The following is a 25357-nucleotide window of genomic DNA, read 5'->3' as shown; positions in this document are numbered from 1 at the left end:
AGAAAAGTTCTGTGCTTGGGTAGGTGAGCGTTGATTGCTCTTATGAAAGTGGTCAAGGAACAACCAACGCTCACCTACCCAAGCACAGAACTTTTCTATTGTAGAGTCCCCAGACCCTCGGATAGGAGCAGGCGTTTAATATCTCTAATCAATAAGCGCCGTGCAGAGAAATCTTCCACCTGGAGTCTTGCTTTATGCATAAACAGGTAGTGTGTGCATATATTATAGTGTAACTGTGCATAATATAGTGATTGTCCTCCACTAGACTGTAGGCTGATTTCGTTTCGTTTCGTTTCCCGTTTCGATTCCGGTTTTTATAACTATCCCACGTGAGTCTGGGAGGTTTCAGGCACGTGCGTTTTGAAAGTTTTTGTGAAGCGAGAGGTTTTGTGCGAAGTGTTCGGCGTACTGTTCTCGGTGAGTTTGTACCGTGATTAAGACCTGTTGTTGACCTAAGTTATAACGTTTCGTCGCTCATGTTACGGTGTAAACAATGTCGACAGTTTTCTTAGAGATGTCACCTTGTAAGGTTTCTTGAACTGCTCTACCGCGCCATAGTTACAGTGCTTTAATGATGAACTGCGCGTTTATAAACTAGTGGAGAATGTACCAGCGTGGTTGTAATCGTTGGTTGTTATCTTTCTCACCCAGTGTTGTGCCTTTAGAAGTGTCACATTCGAAGTGTTGTCACTTCGTTATTTGATTTTAATAAGAAGCCATTTCCAGCTCGTTATTGTACTACTGGCTTCCGGCCAGAAATTGTGGTTGTGTTTACTGAAGTGTCATTACTAACCTGTTGTAATGTATGTTACAGTGTTTGGGAGATGTCAGGAGCTTCCCAGACTAGCCCAAGTCTCCCTCCACAATCAGTGAACCAGTTCCAGAGACTTCGGGTAAGTTTGACCTATAGGTAGTACATCCTTTGTGTGAATATTTACTGTAGTATGTGTCTATTTTTCTATATTCTCTTCAACCTATTGGTTGAAATAATTTACAGGTGGAAGATGCACTATCTTACTTGGACCAAGTCAAACTACAATTTGGTAACCAACCTCAAGTATACAATGACTTCTTGGATATTATGAAAGAGTTTAAGTCTCAAAGGTAACATGTAGTATTGTGTGTACGTCTAGTACTGTGCGTACATAATATTTAGTAGATGTTTATGATGTTTTTGTGGTTTGTATGTACCAACATTAATTTTAAAGTTTGCTTAATTAACTTTTAATAGTCTGGATACTCCTGGTGTGATTAGTAGAGTTTCAAATTTGTTTCGTGGTCATCCTGACCTGATAGTTGGTTTCAACACATTCCTGCCACCAGGGTTTAAGATAGAGGTCAACGAGGGAGACCTGAACTTGTTGGGACCTCCACAACACACTCATGCTCTCCAACAGATTGTATTACAACACAAGAACGCCAATGTGAGTAGATGTGTGGTAATATGTACTGTATTTGTAAGTTTTTATGTCTACTGCAGCTTATATGATGGCTGTATTCTTATAAGCAGGTAGACGTAGTGTTTATTTGGCTTGTTGTTTGTCCATGTGTGTGTATGTTCGCAGAGAGTGTAGCTTTTTTACATGCATTCAATGTAGTCAGAACACATACAATGAGAGTAGCAGCACATAGAATAGTGTTTTGTTTTATATCTGTAGGCAGCAGCGGCGGCAGCAGCAGCAGCATCAAATGCATTATCATCATCCTCTACTAATCATTCTAGTGGTCAGGGATCTCAGTCAGATTATAATGGACAGTCACAACTTGGCCAGTCAGGATCTCACCGTAGTGGAACACCAGGTCCAGGGGTGAGTGGTGTAAATGATTGCAATGTTTGGACAACCTAATTTGATCCATTATTCTTTGTTTTATAACCTCACAGCAGGAATAGAATAACTTGGTTAATGCATAGCAAGTTTTTTCAAGGACAGAATTTTTCAGTAATCACAGTCCCACTGTTTTCCAGATTTTCTAAGTTGGAATTTTTTGCATGTTGTCTATCCTCCACTAGTGAAACCACGAGTTAGCAAGATAAATTAATTCAACTAAGTGAGTGAAGGCTATGCAACATTTATGTTGATGCTGCGATTGGTTTAATGCTGCTTTGTCAAGGTTCAATGGACAGAATGGCAAAGTAGTTAGTTATGCTATGTTGGTGGCATCTCAGCATTACTAGCTACATTTCAGTCTCTGCTGGCGGCTTATGTTGATAAATCAGGTAGCTTTCCTTCACCATTTTATAGCTGTAGCTCTTTTTCTACACCTGTGTAGCTAACGATCTGCTAGGACTTGGCATCAGCTGTAACAATACCATTTGAATAAATGTACTGAGTAAATAATTTAGAAGTTTTCATAAATAGCTGTCAGTTTGTGAAAATTGGTCCCCATGAAAAAGGCTAGATTATACGACAGAAAATTTAGACAGAAAAAAAGTTGACAAATCAGTTAGTCGTCAACTTTTAATTCATCAAATGTCCATAAGTATTTAGATCTATGATTTCTTGAGTGTCATCAACATTTATTTGATCAATTTTTCCTTTTGTCAAAATTCCTATCATGTGGTATTGACAGGACAATAGTCTGAGGCAAAGCCCAATACACAGGTGTCATTTAGTAGTTTCTGATTTTTTAGTATACTATACTAGGCTTCTATCTGCTGATCTACATTCACACTGTCTTTACACCTTGTATTAACACCTTACTGAGTTGTATGGTAGTTATTGCCTGGTACAATCAAGTCTCTTACACTATTTTATAAATTGTGGCTTTACTTGCGTATATAATTTGGGTCCTTGTAACATTTTCACTGTGTTAGCCTTTTATGTGTGTTTGTGTACTAGATGCTGCAACCAGTTGAATTCAACCAAGCTGTGAATTATGTTAACAAGATTAGAGTAAGTCGACCATTTGTGTTTTGCTAAACTTTAACTTTTCAACAGAACAGATTCCAGAATCAGCCTGATATTTACAAATCCTTCTTAGAAATTCTTCATACTTACCAAAAGGAGCAAAGGATAATCAAGGAGGTGTGTGTAGTGTGTGATTGTTTGTATGTGCTTGTGGTTGTGAGTATGTAAAAGTTTGTGTACAATTGGAAGTACATTTGTATGCGCACAAGCTTATTGTTGTGGTGTTTAGGGAGGTAATCCTGGTCCTGGAGCACTCACAGAATCAGAGGTGTATGCACAAGTTTCCAAGTTGTTCCAGAATCAAGAGGATTTGTTGTCAGAGTTTGGCCAGTTTCTGCCTGACTGTACAGCACAATTTGGAGGGGTAAGATATATACACATGTTCGTGTAATGATCTATGATACACGCACACATGCACGTATGCATATGCACTACACACACACACACTTGCTTGCTGTGTTGCTGCCGTTGAACAGTTGAGCAAGCCACAAAAATGGCAACTAGATAAATTTATATTCTGCATGTGTGTACTGCTAGGCCTCCTTTGCTCTTGAACCATTTGTTACAAGTCACACATTGTACTGCTCCCTTCTGTAAGTGGACTAGTTTACTGCGTTCACGCACACACACACACACACACACACACACACACACACACACACACACACACACACACACACACACACACACACACACACACACACACACACACACACACACACACACACACACACACACAACATCTCCTTTAGTTCTTCACCACCTAAGAATTGTGCAACTGTCCACAAAGGAAAAGACAGAGACAGTTAGTAATTAACTAGCTTGAGGCTGCCACTTGTCTTCTAGTACTAGACAGATGCTAAAGCATGTGGGGGCGAGCCTGAGCTGATATATTTTTCACACACCTTACCACTATCAACACCTATCAACAGTTCTATATTACTACTAAAAGGTAAATTAATTTTGTGGAAGTGCTGCACTGGCAAAGACTGTATTTAACACCATGAGGTGGAAATGTGCTTTTACAACATTAATGGGACTTACAGATAGTTCTGATGTAATTGTTTAGGACTGTGATTGTGACAACTTAAATTGAAATTATTACACAGCAGTAGCCATGACTATTATTGTAGACTATAAAGGCATAATTACAACTACAAGAAGTAAACGTACAGATGATATTGTCCAAGTGATGGCTGCATACGTAATTGTTGGACTACTGTGTTGGAATTGCGGCTGGCCGTCAAAACTGCCAACATCAATTTGTTCATCTGCACTGGTTTCTTCTGCACTGCTTTCTTCTTCTTCTGTGCACAAATCATATCCATCTTCCTCTTCATTGTAGCTGTTGTAGGGCTCATCATCTTGCTCGTCATAGTGGAGAGGATCTATTGCATAATGTTCACTTTGATGATTCGACCATCCAAAAATGTGCAAACTGCCTCGTTGCTGGTATTGGATACGTACGAAGTGTTGTTGTTCACTCAAACTACTATCCATGGCCACGTTGCCCGTGTCACGCACATGTCAATTTTAGAAGAGCGCTGTAACTTGTGTCAACATTGAAGGCCATATTGACCACATGTTCTGTACAGTCACAATGGAATTCACCGCTTTCGTAATGTAAATGTTCGAGCATGCGTACAACGTACGGCAGCCTGTGTGGGGGCTATCCGTTTTCGTATTGTAAATTTTTGGGCACGCGACGCTCGTACAATGCACGGCGACTACCAGTTTGTGTGGGGCTCGCTCGGGCTCGCCTCAACTAGTAGTGGTTATGGAGCAGCTGCTCACTTTGAAATCAGGGGACCCATTGCAACTATAGTACATAGCATGTACCCCTAGCATAGCCACCAACTGTGTCTGGCCCATGTGCACAAATAAGGTGTTAGTTATTCCCTAAGAGGGTATCCATGCAAAATGATGCCATCATCATCAGCTAATGTCCAACAAATGAGTCACCACAAGTAGGTGTACATACAGTGTACATATTGCACACTCTACACATTTGTATGTATGTGTACGTAGTGAAGTACTGTAACTTCACATGTGTTCTGATCCCTGCTTTAGTCACTGATGTCTCCTAGTGCATTTGGTCCTCCACCTAGCAAGAGACAAGCTTGTAAGCTTCTAGATTGATCAAGTTGTAGTACAGTTTCATATCTGTTGTCTCCTCTTTATAGTGGGATCATCCAGTAAGAGTTCTAAGCCTCACATGCGCAGGAGCTCTCAGAGTGGGGTAAGAAATAGTCTGGTAATGTTCTTTTGTATAATGAGTTGTTCATTTTACTACAGAGGAGTAAGAATAGTACTAAAGATATCCTGGCTGAGGCCGGCAAGCATAGTAACTATGCTGAACAGGCCTTGTTTGATAAGGCACGTGTGGTGTGTGCGTATGTGTCCAGATTTGATACATGGTTATGCATAATTTTCTGTTGTTGTTTCCTTGAGCAAGAAACCTTACTCACATTGCTATAACTGTTACCTGGGGACCTGGTGACCTAGAGTTAACAGGTGAAGCAGCCCACCCAGCTGTAACATCAATGGGTACCTGGTGTTACGCCAATAGGAGGATTTGACTACACTGACATGTTATCACCAGAGTAGCACATAGATGTCTTAGTGCTGGTTCAATGGGTAGGCATGGCTCTGCTAACATGGTAGCCAAAGGCTTTACTTTTTGGCTTGTGTGTGTGTGTAGTGTTGTGCAGTGTGTACCATGTTTTGTCTTTATACACACGTAAGGTATGTTACAATTGGTGTTGTTTATGGCTACATGTGATGACTAGTACAGCATACAGACAGACAGTCTGAGATCATATGATGTCAAAAATCTAAAAACCATTTGATGTAGCCAGAAAATAGTGTAGTTTGCTAACTACACCACACTACTATACTGTATAACATGTACTTGTAATTTGTTCTCACTGTGTGTTTGTGCACACATGTAGGTTCGTAGAGCCCTACGGAATCCTGACTTGTATGACAGCTTCCTGAGGTGTCTGGTGTTGTTTAATGAAGAAATCATTTCTCGTACAGAGTTGATCTCCCTTGTGACTCCATTACTAGAGTAAGTCACAGTACACTTAATTGTTTTACACACATGATGTGCATATGAATTGAGTGCCACATACATACATACATACATACATGCATCCACACACACACACACACACACACACACACACACACACACACACACACACACACACACACACACACACACACACACACACACACACACACACACACACACACACACACACACACACACACACACACACACACACACACACACACACACACACACGTGCAAATCTCAGTTAAGGACATGGTGTGTAGTAGTAGTAATGTTCTCAGTTGAGATTGGAGTGTGTACTATAGCCGTGTAGAATTGGTTATCAATTAGATTGTGGTTCATTGTTATTGCCTTCTTGTAGGAAGTATCCTGATTTGCTTCAACAGTTCAAGTACCTACTTGGTTATAAGGATCATGGCTCGATGGATCCATTTGCTGGACTCACTGGGATCACATCACTACTGGCAGCAAAGGACAGGACCAGTGAATATGCTCCTGAAATTGGTGAATAATCTGTGTGTATGTGTGTGTTAAATTATAGTGTGTGGCTATTTGTAAAGTGTGCAGTGTGTACTAGTGTAATATGTGAAAAGAATAGGCTGTTTGTTTTTACACTTAGTTCATTGTATACACGTGTGGAAAATTAATATTATATCTCATCTGTGTACTTGTTTTGTTGGTACGAGGCTGATTAGCTCGTAACAGTATTAGTATGGTCCTTTTTCTTACTAGATTTCAATAATCTCAAACGGTATGGAGCTAGCTATGGCAAACTACCCAGTTCCATGACACAACTGAAATGTTCAGGCAGAGATCAACTGTGCAATGAGGTTGTGCATGTGTTTGTATTATTATCTGCACTGGCAAATTGTTATTTCACAGTATTGTATTGACAATAATGGGCAACTAGTACATACACGTTGTCACATACAGGGTGTACATTTGTTGCATGGAGTACGTAATGTAGTACATACCATGCTCACCACTGTTATGTAAACCTTCTTTGCTATCTCATCATGTAGTTCCTTGGTAGTATAGTGGTCAGTATCCCTGCCTGTCACACAGGTGACCGGGGTTCGATTCCCCTCCAAGGAGTTTTTGCATTCTTTATTTGTTGAAACTATTATGTACATACAACTATTTTCTTACTTTAATTACACGTATGTCTGTGTGTCTGTGTAGTGTTCTTAACAGTACTTGATTGCATGTGTGCATGGCAGCTCATATCACTTTTTAAAGAAAAATGTACATGATAAGATAAAAGAGCGTGCATTAGAACAGGTCAATAGTATGTGTGTGTTTACTGTCATCATTGATACAGGTGCTCAATGACACATGGGTATCTTTCCCTACTTGGTCTGAGGACTCCACCTTCTTGGGCACTAGAAAGACACAATATGAAGAGTATATATTCCGGTGAGTGTGCAACAATTAGAATATGCTAGAATCTAGTTATAGGTTACATACAACTTTATGCTTCCGATTTTGTATACTCTGTAGTATTTTATAACAGATGTTATCCAATGGCAAGGGTGGCTCCAGGAATTTTGGTGACAGGTTTCCAAATTTTCTGTTACGTGCAAACTTAAATCTAGGAGGGTCTGGGGGTCTCAACCAGGATATTTTTGAAAATTATGTATTCAGCTGAGATTGAATCTGGTAACAATCTTCACCGAAAAGCAAAAAGGTATCTTTAAAACTGACATTTTAAACATACAGTATGCTAGTAACTGATTGATGTAGGTTGCTTATGCTTGCTTCTGCTGGTTTTTGCTGGAGCAGGCTAAAGAGTTAGCTATGTTGAGTTTGAAACATACAACAGACATGGATGGATGCCCCAGGAAAATTTTTGGTGTTAAATACTCTGGAATACTATTTTTGCTGTGTAATTGGTACATATAAACAAAGTAACTTTTAAAAATCCGAAACTATTAATGTTGATTGTTCTATTAGGGTAGTTAACTGCACTATTAGAGTATTTCAATCTGAACCTTTGTAAATCGATGCAAAATTGCTTGACCAGCTTCTGGAAACCTTTAAAAAAAAAACCTGGATCCGCCATCCCTGTAATGGTATAATAAACTTATTCTATTTTTTGGTTTCTTGTAGGTGTGAAGATGAAAGATTTGAGGTTTGTTGAGATATGTGCCGTCATATTATATTATAGATGAGGTTGTTTGTTTCTCTGGTTTTTTTTAGCTTGATGTTGTCTTGGAGACAAACAAGAGTGCAATTAGAGTGCTGGAAGCTGTTCAGAAAAGGTTGTCCCAGTAAGTCCTATGCTGTATGTATGTACTAATAGAGTGTTTCCTGCCAACTTGCTGTAAGTTTTCAGAACCTAAAATTATACACATCAGTTCATAGCAGTATACATTACCGTGTTATATTTTAAGTCTCCCATGAACATACTTTATGCCAGGTAAAGTAGATCGCTGGTTTCTCATCCTCAATTTTAATGCTGGTGGGTAGTAATATTTGAATGTACTCAAATCACAGCAACAACAGGCTATCTGTCACTATAATGATTATCAAAGGCCTTCAAATAACTTATGCTTACACTTAACCACCTTCTTAGAACAGAAGAAACATTTTCATAGTCATCTACATCAAAACGCTTGCGCATGTAGCTTGAGTCAGCAATGATTAGCAAGTAGTTCTTTGCCACACAAACCAGTTAAGGCCAGGAAAAGTTAATTCCCAGTTTCACATCATCCGTCTGTTTCACTTCCGCCCTTGCTTTATCATTTGTGCCCATGTGTTTGTGGTCTATTTGTACACATGTTGATTATTCTGCTCACTTATCTACAGAATGTCACCTGAGGAGAGGAATAACTTGACCCTTAATAATTCCCTGGGAGGTACCTCTGATGTGATCCATCGAAAAGCCATCCATAGGTAGGTCATGTGACCCGAGACTGGCTCACATGATGCAGAGCTGTATTAGGATATATGGGGACAAGTCAGGAGATATTGTTGAAGGACTGAAGAAGAATCCCAGTGTGGCTGTACCTGTTGTGTTGAAGAGGTGAGTGTGTGCCTAATATTAGAGTAATTTGGGTTAGGGTTTTGTTATTTTGGTTAGTTGACATGTTTAGGTTATCAAGGAATTCAGTCTACATACTAAAGCCTTATTTGACTGCCACCTTTTTGATAAGACCACCTTGTGATAGTGGCCACCTTCAGATTCCAAAGGTGTCTCTGTGATCTCAATACTAAGGTCACCTAGCTCATTATCGAAGCCATAGTTTTGGTCTCAATAATTAACTAGTTTTATTGTTATTAAATTAACTATTGCCTCTAGCAACCTGAATTTTACATTATTTGTTGGTGTCATTGTCTTAAGTAGTCTCTCCAGGTTATAAAAGGAGAACATGTATAGGTCACAAGTGACATTTTGAAGTTTGTAGTTCTCCTATACATTATCTATGTGAGGGTGTAATAGTTGCCCCTTCTGGGCAATCACATGTGTAATGTGTGGGATTCAAAAATGTCATATCTTTAGAACCTATATATGCTATTTATTGAGATAGGACTCTTTTTTTTAAATTTGTGATTTCCCATACATTATGCATGTTATTGCCCAGGAGGGGCAACTGTTTCCCCCTCACATGCACTGTAGATAATGTATATGGGAAAGCTGCAAACTTAAAAATGTCGTATGTCATGACCTACATATGCTATCCTTTTTAAAATTTGGAGAAGTTACTTTAGATATTCACACCTACAAGTAATGTAAAATTCAGCTTACTGGGGACAACGGTTGTTGTTATGAAATTTGTCTACTGAAGTTATAAAGTTGGTGTTGTATTGCAGTGTTTGTACTGTGGTTGTATGTTTATACAAAATGTTGTTGATTTTGGGTAGGCTGAAAGCTAAACAAGAAGAATGGCTGGAAGCTCAGAGGAGTTTCAATAAAATTTGGAGAGATCAATTAGAGAAGTACTACCTTAAGGTATATGGTTTACCTACATGTTTTTGTGTGTCTATACTCTATAGTGTTTGCAGTGTGTGTGCGTGTGTGTGTGACTCCAGAATAATGTGTACATTTTACTCTACAAACAAGCACATATGGATTGTGATTAGTTAAGTTTCCTGTTTTGTTCAGTCACTAGACCATCAAGGGATCAACTTTAAAGCTACAGACAGTAGAGCCATGAGGAGCAAGAGTTTGATCTGTGAGATTGAAACCATCTGTGATGAGGTACTGTGTGTGTGTGCGTGCGTGCATACGTGTGTGCACGACGCAGCATAGCCAAGTGGTGGCTAGAGCATCAGCCTGGTAATTGCAAGGTTCCAGGATTGATGCCCAGTCATGTCAAGTTGGTGCTGTTGTTTCCTTGAACAAAAAAACTTTACTCACATTGCTTCAATCTACCCAGCTGTATAATGGGGACCTGGTGGCCTGGGGAACCAGCTGTAACATCAATGGGTATCATGAACCACGACAGTGGGTTCATAATAGGTGTTTTTTTGCAAAATCTCTAATAGAACACATGCCTAAAAACCACCTTGGAAAGCATCCTCCAACTCAAAACCACCCTCTGGTGGTTATTTACAATGAGTATTGGTCCACTTGTAAGTATCAAGTGAAAAGGAAACAGTATGTGTCCGTTTTTTTTTAGCTAAAGACTAAATAGCCATGCTTACTGAGTCCTTCCGCGTGTCCATGGCCTATTAATAAGCCCATATTCCACAGATTGCCAACCACCCTATACCTTGAAATTCTTTTAAGTTCTCTTCGCCATTCACTATTGGCAGCAGTTCCGTATACTAAAGAAGCCGTATAACAATAAAACTACAGGATTCCGTTGTGTGAGTTCCTCTCAGCTCCTTTGGGCTTTGTTGTAGCATTAGCCAAGGCTGAAAGCTGTAACAGCACTTCTTACACTTAGAAGATCGCGCATAGCGTCTCTGCATGGTGAGTATAGTCTACCGTATAGCGGGAAATTTTCGAAAGGGTAAATTTTTGAAAAAGAGTGCTTGATTGGAAATTCGAAAAAATATTTTCGAAACAATGCCTCTTTACCGCGCCGCACAGTAGATAATTAATTCACGGAGGAAACTAACAGTGCATGGTTGCGTTCATCACATACATAGCTGCTTTGATTTTTCAGTATAGCTAGATAAATGCCCAATCTAGCTTTGATAGAATCTCGTCTAGCTACCCTAGAGTCTTCCTTAATTCATAGGTTGAACCATGTTGCTTGGCGGACTTCGCCTCATAGGCCTGCGGATTGAGCTGCGGATTGAGCCATAGCTAAGTACATGGCGTTTTTCAGCCCATATAGATGTTTGCTGATAATTATAGCCTTTCCTAATAATTTCTGGTCTCTCAAACTCTTATAGGCTTCAAGACTCGTGGTGTCATTCGTGCTCACTCATATGCGCGCGCATGGTATCTAGCTATAGCTATATGACTGGTTACTTGTGTGTACCCCAGTGCCTAGCTATAGACTAATACATTAGGCCTATAGCTCACTGATATTAGTAGAAACTATGCATGCATGCACTCGCAAAAATCATTCATATATATACCTAACCATACTTTCTTTGATTGTCATTTCAAAGCCGGGATGTACTATTTTCGAAAAAATATTTTCGAAAACACATTGTTATTTTCGAATTTTTCGAATATTTAACCTTTCGAAAATTTCCCGCTATGCGGTACTTCTTCCTGAAGATTATTCATTGCTATGAATATAGTTTCTATAAACCATATTTCCTTTCCACACAAAGCCTAAAGTTGGGTGGAGAGTCAGTAGTCTTGTTAAAATTAAAACTATTTGTGAGAGCCATAATTGTCTGACCACATTGTCCAAGCAACATGTGAACAAGTGAATGGGTAAACCACATTGTGCAGGTGTGTGCATACAGATTAGCTACTGTACAGTCCACAGACTAACTGTATATGATGTAGTATGAAAATTGTTTATTTGTAGATGCCATGCATGCACATATTGTTTGTGGGAAGCCATATGCATTCATACATATCCACAGCATAGATTTCACTGTGATATACCCAATGGATACAATACAACATAAAAGTATTTCTTTTCTGACATTATGCAGTATCATAATTATTCTCAGTATAATAATTGTAGTCCATGCATCCCTGGAAAATCTGCACATGATTCTTATTGTGTACGGTCTTGGCTGAAATAATAAATGCACTAAATGTTTACTAGTATATTAAAAATTATAAATTAAAAAATAAAGTAGGAATCCAAACGATAAAAAGTAGTGAAACAAGAGAAGGTAGCTATTACAGCATAGCTCGGTGGGAAATCCCTACTTTGGCATGATATAGCCATTATTTTGTGTTCAATGCCAAAGTAGGAATTTCCCACTGATCTATGCTGTAATAGCTACCAACTTTCTTCTCTTGTTTCACTACTTTTTATTGTTTGGATTCCTACTTTATTTTTAAATTTATAATTTTTAATATACTAGTTTGTTTAGTTTTTTGTTAACCCTCTAACCGTCACAACCGCCATATGGCGGATTTTCTAATAATGCATTCATCTAAAAGAAATCTTTCAATTTCATTCCTCAAATATATATGTAATATTCCGTCGCTGCACTGCGTAAAAGATGACGTCCCTGCACCTTTGGTAACTAGGATAAAAGGGTCCTCCGTGCAAAGATTTGTCATTGTGTGTGAAAGATACGTAATGGCGTTATCGCGAATATTATCGGGTGATATTGTTGAAGCAATTTTTGATGAAGATTTTGGCCTTTCTGATGAGGAGGAAAGCGACGATGTTGTAGACGATGGAAATATCCATGCTTTGGTAGGGAAGACTATCCTTACACACGGTGATATAGCACCACGAAGAGATGAGAGAAGTGAAGAGGATGAAGTACAAGATGCCACTTTGTTTGGCGAAACTACGACTGAAGGGGTAGACATCGCTTCGAATCAACACTCATTGGAAGCAAACACTTTGAATAATGAAGACGAGGCTGTTGAAGATCGACTTCTTGAGAATGTTGTTCCCACAGAAGTTCATGAAGAGGGAATGTGCGAGGAAGAACGTGACAGTACACCAAATGTGGTAAGCCAGCTGACTACTATAAATACAAATACTGCAGCAAAGTCAACAGAAACCATGTATTACATAGCTGTAAATTGACTAATAATACAAATAAATTGATATCACACATGACAGTTTAACTGAAACCAATTATTGTATAAGGGAAAATCAATACAAATAGATATCTTAATTATGAAGTAACATGTGTAAAATACTAGCACACAAAATAATTACAAATTGTTATCTTTGCAGGGACACAGAACATTAGCAAAGCGGCCACAACGTACAACAAATCATCTTCATTCTGAAAACACTTCCATGGTGAGGGAGGAATTATCAAACAGTGAATCATCTACTCACTCAAGGCATCGTAAACGACCATGTACGCGTGGTGTGGTACCTCGCTGCGAACATAATGATATCTCAGAACCAAATTCTTCCAGTGATGATGAGAGCAGCTCTGATACATCAAATAGCACTGACACTGATACAGATCCTTCATCAAGTGGAGACACAAGTTCTTCCAGTGCATCACCTGATACTGATCATAATGATACTGCTTCGGCTACCTTGACAACAGCACGTAGAAGAGGACGAGGTCGTGGACGCAGTGGAGGAAGTGTTCCTGGTAGAGATCGAGGAAGTGATTCTGATAGAGGACGTGGACGAGGCAGAGGACGTGGACGAGGTACAGATCCAGGACATGATAGTACAACTCCAAGACGTAGATATAGACGACAATCCAACAGGACTATTCCAGATTTGCCAACTTTAGAACCTGTGGATGAGACAGCATGGGTTACACAAGAACCAACTTCTTACTGCTACAGTTACACAAAAACACCTGGCCCAACAACAGACTTTTCTGATGACACAACACCTTTACAATTTTTTAATGTTATTTTTTACAGATGAAGTTTGGGATCTACTTGTGACAGAAACAAACAAATACGCAAATAACAACCAATCTACAAAATCTACCCCAAGAGTATGGAACAACATTACTTCAGATGAGATGAAACTATTCATAGGAGTGCTGATATTGATGGGTATCATCGAGTTGCCAAGACTTGAAATGTACTGGCAGGTGGCAAATGAGCACATCAAGACACCTGGAATTTCACGTATAATAGGCAAAACTAAATTTGAACAAATCTTTCGATTTTTATATCTTGCTGACAATACACAGGACCCTGGTAATGACAAACTTTACAAAATTAGACGTTTTGCGACTACTGAAAACACAGTTTTTAGCGCAGTACACAGTACATCAACACGTCACTATAGATGAAGCCATGATCCCTTTCAAGGGCAGACTTTCTTTCAAGCAATACATGAAGGCAAAACCAACAAAATGGGGCATAAAGATTTTTGTTCTAAGCAATGCAACCAATGGATATGTGTATCGGATACAAATATATACTGGGAGGGGGGTGGAATCTGATGTTACTACTGGCCTCTGTTCAAGCGTAGTATTGGACAGGGTGGAAGGACTAGAACAGGATGGATTCCATCTTTTTACAGACAATTACTATACCAGTCCACAGCTAGCTCAGGCCCTTTACAAGAAAGGGATAAACACTTGTGGTACTGTCCGTACTAACAGAAAGGGTTTCCTAAAGATCTGGTAAAATCAAAGAGGGAAATACAAAGAGGCTACCATGATTATCGTTCTAACGGACCTCTGTTAGCTGTAGTCTGGTTTTACCGCAAATTTGTACATTTTATCAGTACAATGCACAATGCAACAATGAATGGAGACTTACCAACAATAATGAGAAGGAATAAGGATGGAGCTCAGGAGGCTGTTAGATGTCCACCACTTCTCCATGACTACCAGCAATGCATGAAGGGTGTGGATCGTGGTGATCAGATGATAGGTTAATACAATGTGGGCCGCAGATCACGAAAATGGTGGAAATGGTGTTTTGCTTATCTATTGGAATGCTCATTGCTGAATGCTTACATCTTGTATAGCAACAAATTTCCTGACAGCTGCAACCAGAGGGGTCGCAAAAAACTTGACTTTCTTTCCTTCCGTTTGAAAGTTGCTAGTCAGCTCATTGGTACTACTGAAGCTCGACAGAAGGCTAGAGGACGTCCGAGATCTGATGATTATCAGCAGGTTGAGAGACTCAATGTTGAGCTGGGGCACTGGCCTGTACACACAGAGAACAAAATGAAATGCATTGTTTGCTCTACAATACGAAGTAAAAGAAACTTGACAAGGAAGGAGATGCGTCATAAAAGCAGAATAAAATGTTGTAAATGTATGTTCATTTGTGCACAGATAAAAGTAGAAACTGTTTTACTTTATACCACACAAAAAGTAAATATTGGTTGAGTACTTGAATTATACATTTTGCAAATTATGCATACAAGTTTTTGTTGAGTTAAATACCAACCATACCTTGCTGTTCTAGCATAGTAGCGGTAGTAGTTGCACTCTTAGAGGAATAACGAAGCTCTAACACGAGTATTGACATGGATTGTCCTCCTTTGCTAATAGCACATTGAATATTACTGTCCAAACGAGATGTTAGAATAAAAGAAACACTTTCTCTGTCATATTTTCTTGAAACTCACGGAGAATAGTCTTCTGTTGTAGAAGCGCAACTGACCGCGTGTCGTCGCCATTGTTTCATTGTAAGATTGCGTAATCCCAAATGCATGCGCAAGCCGTCCATGAAGAAACAAAAGGATGGGTGCCAACTCGGGACAAATTTTCGTGATGCTGATAAGGATTCGCTAAGTTCTATGGACGATTTTGTAGATCTTATAATATGAAGAATACAGGCGACAAGTGAGTTTGGTGCTGCCGTATTGTTTAGTGGGGCCGCTTCTTCGACGAATCAAATTTTTTGAAAAACCAGCTTGCCATCGTAAAGAGACGGTATTTTTGCACAACGAACAAAGTGCAGTAGCATTCCCAAGCCTTTAAGCAATGCCTTTAGCTATGGTTGCTATGTGGTATTCCTTTTAGTTGGCTTGTAAAATCTGAGTGTTCTTACCGCTCTATTTTTGCGGCAAACCCGACGGTTAAAGGGTTAAGGCATACAGCTAGCTATAAACATGTGACTGTTCTATTAGGGTGACTGCTGTGTTAGAGTATCTCGAGGCAACCTGCAAGATGTCCACTTGCCAAAAAGGGGCGTGGTTTCGATTGATTATAGAGTATGTTGAGTCAGCCTTCCAAATTGAAGGCGTGTGGTCACTGAAATACAGCTAGTTCAAAAGGGGTGTGTCATCGTGGTTTCAATTGATAGATCGATAATGCGTAAAATGAAGAATGGGCATGATCTTGTGACTTATTGTGAAGCTATCTAGTACCAGTACCTCCGTACAGTACCCTCCATCATAGATTATATCAGTAAGGAATATAATCTATTCCTCTATACAGTACAGTAGGTAGTCTAAGCGTCTTAAATAATCTTGTGGCGTCTATTATGCTGTTTAAAGAAAGTGTTGATACGGAAAATTAACGCCTCGATATGGTTTCGTTGGATGAAGAAGACAAGCAGCCTGATTGAAGATAAAAGAAAAGACAAGGCGCAGAGGGCACACACTCGTTGGAACCCCAAAAGGCACATCCCACTGGTGAGTTTGTTATTGTGGCGTAAAATGGTGGCCGTGCGCTGCTTCGTTTGGGCTCTAGGCTTGCGACTGGTCAGTCAGTGAGGCAGTGAGGAGAAAATTCAAGTTTTGGCGATTTTAAAAAAATTAATATCCAGCCACCTGTAAGCATTTTGTTGTATTTAATGCTGTTTTATGTACTATATGGACTAGTACTATTCCGTAAAGGTGATTTTCGTCTCGTAAGATATTTCTAGGATGATTTTTAAAGGCGGAATTTTTGGCGGCGCACGAAAGTTTCACCTGGATTCCTACTTAAATGGTACGACCGTACCGTTTGATTATATCCTTGTCAGAGTTCCATGTCTTGTGACAAGTAGCTAGCTCAGTATCATACCATCTGGTGAGCATTCATGAACACTGCATGAAGATACTACAATGACTAAGTGTCATGACACATGTAGCAAGACAACAGCTGCTTAATATTAGGAATGTGTGTAATGTACATGTATAGTCTTGTCCACAGCCAAGAGCAGTCACGTAAATACTCTAAAAATGTAATCAAGTGTGTCTGATAACAACAAAGCTTACACTGAACTTGACAGCCACTAATGTAAATTGCTATACGTATCTACAACAATTATAAAACAAATCCATTACTGGATTAATAAAAACTACACAAACTACATGAATAAAAAATTGAAAATTTTGAAAGGGCAATAGGTATCGCTGAAAAAAGCCATGAAGCAAGAGGGGATTGCTGAAAAGCCACGACACAAGAAGGGATCACTGGGGGTGGTAATGTAAACCACAAATCCCTATTTTGACTCATCTCAAGCGACAGTAAAATTTATGACACAGAGTCAAAATAGGGATTTGTGGTTTACATTACCACTCCAGCAATCCCTTCTTGTTTCATGGCTTTTTTCAGTGATCCTTCTTGTTTCATGGCTTTTTTCAGCGATCCCTTCTTGTTCCATGGCTTTTTTCAGCAATCCCTATTCCCCTTTTAAAAATTTCAATTTTTTATTCATCTAGTATACCTGGTGTTAACTGGGGAAGCAAGTGCTCAATTGTCTTTGTCTCACTTAGCAGCATTGGGGTTATTGTGGAACCTTGGGTTCCACAGCCTCTCCATGATACCTGGACAGTCCTCCTGCAAGTTACTAATCCTGTTCCAGGACAAGACTTGAGTGCCTGTGCATTGCACGAGAATCCCAGTGCTAGTTTGCTGGGTGGCAATAGCTGTTTTGCACAGCTGCTGGAGGGTTCACTTTGCTTTGCTTGTGTGTGTGCGTGTGTGTGTATACATTGTGTATTTTCTCTATGTATCAAACGGTACAGTAGTACTGTTTAAGTAGGGATCGCCCTGAAAATTTTGCACGCTGCCCAAAATACCGCCTTTAAAAAATCATCCTACAGACATTTTACGTGATGAAAATCACCTTTACGGAATAGTACTAGTCCATATAATATATAAAACAGCATTAAATGTAACAAAACACTTACAGGTAGCCGGACATAGAATTTTTTTAAATCGCCAAAACTCGAATTTTAGTCTCATTGCCTTACTGTCTGCCTTACTGCCTGCCTCACTGACCACAGTTGCAAGGCTAGAGGCCAAACAAAGCAGCGCATGGCCACTATTTTACGCCACAATAACAAACTCACCAGTGGGATGTACCTTTTGGGGTTCCGACAAGTGTAGGCCCTCTCGCCTCGTCTTTACTTTTATCTTCAATCATGCTGCTTGTCTTCTTCGTCCAACGAAACCACATAGAGATGTTAATTTTCTGTATCAACACTTTCTTTCAGCAACATATATAGATGCCACAGAATTATTTCAGAGCTGGATTTCAGAGGTGCTTCAGTCCACGGTGGCGCTACTATAAGAGATATACACTGTACTAGCTAGTAATCTGCAAGTTTGCGATTGGGATCCCATTTGCAATAGGTTTGTGACCACGCCCATCAATTAAATATCTAGGTGGACTAATAGCAATAGAGTACAGAGACCATACCTTAGCAATCTAGCTGTTTACTTAACAGTAAACAAGATGACAATCACCCCTTATTGGTCTAGCTAGTTGCACACCTCTTGGCTGATATATACTCTAATACAACAGTCATGTATGATACTCTAATAGAACAGTCACAAGTTACATTGTAGCTAGCTGTGCTACACCAATAATTTAAAAAAATTGTTAATTTAAGAATGAAGTAGGGATCTATGAAGTGCTGAAAAAGTAGTGAAACAAGAAATGAATGATGGTACTACAGCATGGCTTAGTAGGAAAGTCCCTACTTTGGCACATTATTTTGCTCACTGCCAAAGTAGAGACTTTCCCACTAAGCTATGCTGTAATACCATCATTCATCTATTGTTTCACTACTTTTTCTACATAGATCCCTACTTCATTTAAAAAAAAATACTCTAGTATGTATCATACTATAGTAGGGACATCGAAGGTGTGGGCGTGGCCTGTGATATAATATAACCCAAAAGCCTGCCTTGATTTTTCCTCACAACGACATGACAGTTTTGGTTGGGTAAAATCAAGCCCAAACGTATCTTCAGATTGACTCGAAACGTTTGCCAAGTTTCTACAAAAAAAGTTTTTAATTATTCAACAGAATTTTCTACTGCCTGCCTGCCTGCTTGACGCCTTCAGTCAAGTGTAGCGGAAAACTGGCTACAGCTACAGTCCTAATTCTTTTGCAGAAACGTTTCTAGTGTGCTTAAGAAAAAACCTTTGGTATATTGATAAACATACAATGCTTGCGCTATTGTCTTACCTTTTATCCTTCTTTACCATGGCCATCAGTCAAGGTTCTACCGTTGAGTGTTAGTAGACTAAAGTAGGGCTTCCATCTACGGGTGTATATTGCATCAAACGATTCGAATACATGTGGTCGTTGCACCAAACTATTTGAACACACTTGGCTTGCTGGTTTTCAAAGTTGATATCAATCAGTGAGAGCAACTCGCGATGAACTAGCAATATGTAAGTCAATAAATTAATATAGTTTAGTAACAATGTTAAAACTGAGTTGGGACATCCAGGTCCTGCTTTACAGATTATCCGGGTCTGACCCCACGTGCTAAATTACTTAGTGTAATGATGTGGACGCATATTAACACGTCACAGCGTAGCCCTGTTTCTTTCATGAGCCACGCTCACTTGTGTAAATTACTCTCTGTAGACATATGGTAGCCACGCCCATTCATCAGTCTGTAGGTGTGCATGAATCCACGTCCGTTATTGCAGGTTTACATAGAGCCACACCCACTGATCTGTTGTTATTGTATGATTCATAATCTAGTATAATAGTGCTGTGATTAACTCTCAATATTTTGACTGGTTTTGTGAAAAGCAGGCTATTTAGTGGTCACAAGCTTGCAAAAAAAAAACTTCACAAACAAGTATAAGAAAAAATTAGGAATTTTAAATTAGAGTGGGGACAGTGTATAGTGCTGCAATAAAAAGTAGCAGCACAGTAGGGATACTCACTTCTTATTGTTTTACAGTATTTGGACATTACGTACTAGCTACTCAGATCCAGCTTGTTTCAGTACTTTTTATTGCAGCACTATACACTGTCCCTATTCTAATTCCTATTTTTTCTTATACTTGTATTGATATGTATATACATACAGTTTACAAAGCACATACCATACAGTATGTTAATTGTATACAGCATTTTGTACAGTAATAATGTCAACTTGTTGTACACATGTAGAGACCAGATGATGGATCAGTCAGTGGTCCTCACATGACTATCACCCTAATAGTAAGTTACCATGGTGATGGTGTCACCATGTGATCATCACATGCAACAGGACAAGGCTCGGTTTGATGATGCTGTGTTGTTGTTGCTGTACAATGTGAAAAAACAAAACCAATGGAGTAAGGAGGAGAAGCTGAAGATAAAAGCCTTCATTTGTAGTTTCATGCATGATTATTATTTTTATTCAAGGTTAGTAGTGCACTTGTAACACAATGCACACATACTTACACACGCATTCCGCCCCAGTGAGGTACACACTCACCCTGCCAGGAGAGGTTGGATAACCCTTTTACAAGCTACTGACCCAGGCATGAGGACCCCCAGGAGGGTGGGTAGGCCATAGGTTGCAAAATTCCTAATTTTACCTTCCACTTGTTTGTGGGTAAAGATAAAATTACACTAATTAGATTCGTACCCCTATATATCTAGGAGTAATTTTGCGTATCTCTACACACAATATCTCCTATATATATAGAGGAGTGCTTGTACTGAAATAGTGTACCCCTACTCCAAGCAGCGTCCCTCTATACTATAGGAGAAATTTTGCGTAGGGTACGCAAAATGTATCCATATATTATAGGAGAAATTTTGCAGACCCTACGCAAGATGTTTCCCATATATTATAGGAGAAATATCATGTAGGGTATGCAAAATGTCTCCTATATAATATAGGAGAAATTTTGTGTAGGGTACTCAAAATTTATTCAAAGTGTCCTCATCATACAGTACGATAGTACTGTATAGTAGGGACCACAAAGTGTGGGCGTGTCCCATGAAAAACATCACCAAAAACCAGCTTCCCTCTTCCCAGACGACGATGAGGCAATATTGCTTGCATGTGCATTCGTATGGCTTCTCATTGTATAGTGGTATGTATAGGATTTCTATTTGTTTGTATACTGAGCAAGAAGAAGGCGTTTACATGTAAAGTAATACTGCATTGCAAATAATAGTATTTTTGCCGTACTAATTATCAGTTCGTAGAGCGTTGGTGCCGATTATTGATATGGTAGAAATTGCCATATAGGCAACAGATCCGATCAGCAAGCCGATTATCGGTGCATCCTAAGCATATTATCAAACGGTACAGTCGTACCGTTTAAGTAGGAATCCAGGTGAAAATTTCACGTGCCGCCGAAAATTCCGCCTTTAAAAATCATCCTAGAGATATCTTACGAGACGAAAATCACCTTTACGGAATAGTACTAGTCCATATAGTACATAAAACAGCATTGGATACAGAAGCGCTTACAGGTGGCCGGATATTAATTTTTAAAAAATCACCAAAACTCGGAACTTTCTCCTCACTGCCTCACTCACTGACCACATTCGCAAGCCTAGAGCCCAAACGAAGCAGCGCACGGCCACCATTTTACACCACAATAACAAACTCATCAGTGGGATGTGCCTTTTGGGGTTCCGACGAGTGTGTGCCCTCTGCGCCTTGTCTTTCCTTTCATCTTCAATCAGGCTGCTTGTCTTCTTCATCCAGCGAAACCATATAGAGGCGTCAATTTTCCGTATCAACACTTTCTTTAAACAGCACAATAGCCGCCACAAGATTATTCAAGACGCTTAGACTACGCTACTGTACAGAGGAATAGATTATATATTCCTAACTGATATAATCTATGACGGTGGGTACTGTACGGAGGTACTGGTACTAGATAGCTTCACGATGGGTTACAAGATCAGGCCCATTCTTCATTCTACACATTATCGATCTATCGAAAACCACGATGACACACCCCTTTTGCACTAGCTGTATTTCAGTGACCACACACCTTCAATTTGGAAGGCTGACTAACATACTCTATAATCGATCGAAACCACGCCTTTTTTGGCAAGCGGACATCTTGCAGGCTGCCTCGAGATACTCTAACACAGCATTCACTCTAATAGAGTAGTCACATGTTTATAGCTAGCTGTATGCCTTAACAAAAAACTAAACAAACTAGTATATTAAAAATTATAAATTTAAAAATAAAGTAGGAATCCAAACGATAAAAAGTAGTGAAACAAGAGAAGAACAATGGTAGCTATTACAGCATAGCTCGGTGGGAAATTCCTACTTTGGCATTTAACACAAAATAATGGCTATATAATGCCAATGTAGGGATTTCTCACCGAGCTATGCTGTAATAGCTACCAACTTTCTTCTCTTGTTTCACTACTTTTTATCATTTGGATTCCTACTTTATTTTTAAATTTATAATTTTTAATATACTAGTATACTTCGCTTTTCAGACGATAATTGATATAGCTGGGGCGCACTGTGCCATTTATTTCTTTTGGTGTGGTATGTGTGGGTTCACCAGTCATAATAATTATTATTTACAAAAAAAAGTTACCAAACAAGTACACAAAAAAAATTGTAATTTTCAGGGACCATAGCACATCAATAAAAAGTACTGAAACAAGCTTGGTGATGTAACCATGTTTACCGTGTTAGACAGACAGACAGACACACACACACAGACACACACAGACACACACAGACACACATATACAGTTACTATGATATGGGAGACAAGAGACATTTTCCATAAGGCGTGCAAAATTTCTCCTATAATATATGGGAGACATTTTGTGTACCCTACACAAAATTTCTCCTATAGTATAAAGGGATGCTGCTTGGCGTAGGGGTACACACTATTTCAGTGCAAGCACTCCTCTATATATAGGAGACATTTTGCATAGGGGTACACAAAATTACTCCTATATATATGGGGGTGCGAATCTAATTAGCGTAAACTTGTACATTACCCTTGTTTGTCCACAATCCGATTTTTGTACCGTAGCTGCCATCTGTGTGTATCTGTAAAACAATGAACATTTGTTTCAACTGTGCTAATTTCGTTTCCCTTTTTAGACCAGAACTACCTCCAGAGTATGATGAGATGAAGGGAGGGGATAGTGACTCAGAAGCTATGGAGGTGGACAGTCATACTAATGGCCTAGGTACATAGGTTGTTACAATGGCATGTATGATCATTAGTGTCCTTGTATTATTACTGTAGATTCCAGCATTCAAAGCTTTTACTTCCAAGAGTTTCCACAGCAGTTAGAGGTAACGTACTGTAATGCAATTTGTGTATGCATATTGATTTTAATATATTCATGTGAAGGGGAGGGGAGGGGGTGTATATAGCTCTCATATGTGTTGACTCCATGTCCATGTGTATTCACCTGTAAACATGTTCATCATTCATGTTTGATGTACCTCTATATACATTGTATATCCAAAGTATTGTGATATTCCAATATATTGATATGTATTGATATATATATGTGATATTCCGATATATTATTGGCATATCAATATATCGGAATATCACAATACTCTGGCTGTATCGCGATACTGATTATCATGCTTACATATCAATAGTTTGATTGTGTAATCACGGGAATATGTGAAAGTCTGGTTTTGTGCAATTTAACAGTGTAGCTTAGTTGCTCGTCAGTTTCCTAGACTCTTTAAGCTTGTTATATAACAGTACAGTGGAGTGATAGCTGGTACAAAACAACGAAACATTATCAGCCACCCATGCATTTAATTAACTTAATAAGAAGTTCTGTAATTTTGCACTGAAACACTGTTAGTAGAGTGGCTAAGTGAAAAAATCGTTCACTTTTTGATAAAAGCACCAAACTTGGTACAACTTTTGTTTATTTCATATTAGATACAGTGCCATTAAAATTACCAATCATATTATGCTCAAAGAACCTGACTAGTAAAATCAACTAGTATTTTTAAAAAATGGTTAATTTAAAAATGAAGTAGGGATCTGTGCAGTAAAAAGTAGTAAAACAAGAGATGAACGATGCATAGCTCGATGGAAAAGTCCCTACTTTGGCATTGAGCAAAATTATAGCTAATGTGCCAAAGTAGGGACTTTCCCATCAAGCTATGTTGTAATACCATCATTCATCTCTTGTTTCACTACTTTTTATTGCATAGATCCCTACTTCATTTTTAAATTAACCATTTTTTAAAATACTAGTTTGTTTAGTTTTTTGTTGTAGCACAGCTAGCTAGTTACAGCTTATTAAAGTACGTACTGTGCCAAAATTGGAAGCACATAGGCCCGTAGTAGCGTGCATAGCTTACCTTTGATTGTAGTAGCAGTAGTGCTCAGATCTATGACCTGTCTCAGTGCGATGGTCCGCGTTCTATTTACCCCAGCCGGAAGTTGTTCACTGAACGAACAGGCCCTTTCAGTTGTCTGGAGCTTAGTCTCGACTAACAGGATGAAGTAATACAATTTCCACTCAAGTACTATCCAATCACATGAATCACTCACTGATCTCGTCATCCGGCACTGAGTGGTTGAGGCAGTGTGTTCAGAGGAACAAGCCGTCGAGTATCAGTCCGTCTCAAATCTCTTCGTCGATTGCAGTCCAGGCATTGGTAAAAGTTGAAGACAACTCAGCAGCTTTAATGTTTCACGTGCAACACCTGAAATTATAAGCGCCCCGCTCTTCCAGCAGCATAAACGCTTTCTGAAATAATTTTGTGGTGTCTACAGAAAAGTGTTGATACGGAAAATTAATGCCTTGGTATGGTTTCGATGCTTGAAGAAGAAGACAACCAACCTGATTGAAGATAAAAGGAAATACAAGGTGCACAGGGCGTACACTTGTTGGAATCCCAAAAGGCACATCCCACCAGTAAGTTTGTTGTTGTCGCATAAAATGGTGACCGTGCACTGCTTCATTTGGGCTCTAGGCTTGCGACTGTGGTCAGGCAGTGAGGCAGGCAGTGAGACTAAAATTGGAGTTTTTGGCGATTTTTAAAAAAAATTTATATCCGGCCACCTGTAAGTGTTTTGTTGTATTTAATGCTGTTTTTATATATTATATGGACTAGTACTATTCCGTAAAGGTGATTTTTGCCACGTAAAATGTCAACAGGATGATTTTTAAAGGCAGAATTTTGGGCAGCGTGCGAAACATTCACCACGATCCCTACT

At 39.2% G+C, this 25357-nt stretch overlaps 2 protein-coding genes across 2 annotated transcripts in view; both read left to right on the top strand.

Annotated features, from left to right (window-relative positions):
• Positions 1–329: 329 nt before the first annotated feature.
• The window catches only part of LOC136237567 (paired amphipathic helix protein Sin3a-like), a 33480-nt gene continuing 8452 nt past the window's right edge, over positions 330–25357 (top strand). Inside the window, exons 1-25 of the mRNA XM_066027756.1 lie at positions 330–417; positions 815–893; positions 998–1104; positions 1232–1424; positions 1659–1808; positions 2841–2894; positions 2940–3026; positions 3139–3273; positions 4980–5031; positions 5093–5148; positions 5205–5285; positions 5861–5979; positions 6350–6492; positions 6721–6818; positions 7310–7404; positions 8098–8119; positions 8188–8258; positions 8797–8883; positions 8933–9013; positions 9853–9940; positions 10094–10189; positions 20337–20387; positions 20437–20573; positions 23257–23345; positions 23405–23454. Of these exons, the coding sequence (XP_065883828.1) occupies positions 825–893; positions 998–1104; positions 1232–1424; positions 1659–1808; positions 2841–2894; positions 2940–3026; positions 3139–3273; positions 4980–5031; positions 5093–5148; positions 5205–5285; positions 5861–5979; positions 6350–6492; positions 6721–6818; positions 7310–7404; positions 8098–8119; positions 8188–8258; positions 8797–8883; positions 8933–9013; positions 9853–9940; positions 10094–10189; positions 20337–20387; positions 20437–20573; positions 23257–23345; positions 23405–23454 (2211 nt within the window). The 5' untranslated portion in view covers positions 330–417; positions 815–824. The remainder of the gene's footprint in view (positions 418–814; positions 894–997; positions 1105–1231; positions 1425–1658; positions 1809–2840; positions 2895–2939; positions 3027–3138; positions 3274–4979; positions 5032–5092; positions 5149–5204; positions 5286–5860; positions 5980–6349; positions 6493–6720; positions 6819–7309; positions 7405–8097; positions 8120–8187; positions 8259–8796; positions 8884–8932; positions 9014–9852; positions 9941–10093; positions 10190–20336; positions 20388–20436; positions 20574–23256; positions 23346–23404; positions 23455–25357) is intronic.
• LOC136239164 (dentin sialophosphoprotein-like) lies at positions 12660–14151 on the top strand. Its single transcript, XM_066029898.1, has 2 exons — positions 12660–13043; positions 13275–14151. The coding sequence occupies exons 1-2, from the start codon at positions 12660–12662 to the stop codon at positions 13935–13937; spliced, it is 1047 nt and encodes a 348-aa protein (XP_065885970.1). The 3' UTR covers positions 13938–14151.

This window comes from Dysidea avara, chromosome 11, assembly GCF_963678975.1.
Source record: "Dysidea avara chromosome 11, odDysAvar1.4, whole genome shotgun sequence".
NCBI classification, from domain to species: Eukaryota; Metazoa; Porifera; class Demospongiae; order Dictyoceratida; family Dysideidae; genus Dysidea; species Dysidea avara.
This window is presented reverse-complemented; position numbering and strand designations above follow the sequence as displayed.

Excerpts from the sequence above, each read along its gene's own strand:
- LOC136239164 (XM_066029898.1), top strand. The coding sequence starts at position 12,660 with ATGGCGTTATCGCGAATATTATCGGGTGATATTGTTGAAGCAATTTTT. Across the intron at positions 13,044-13,274 it reads GTGACAGTACACCAAATGTG|GGACACAGAACATTAGCAAA; the intron begins GTAAGCCAGCTG and ends TTATCTTTGCAG.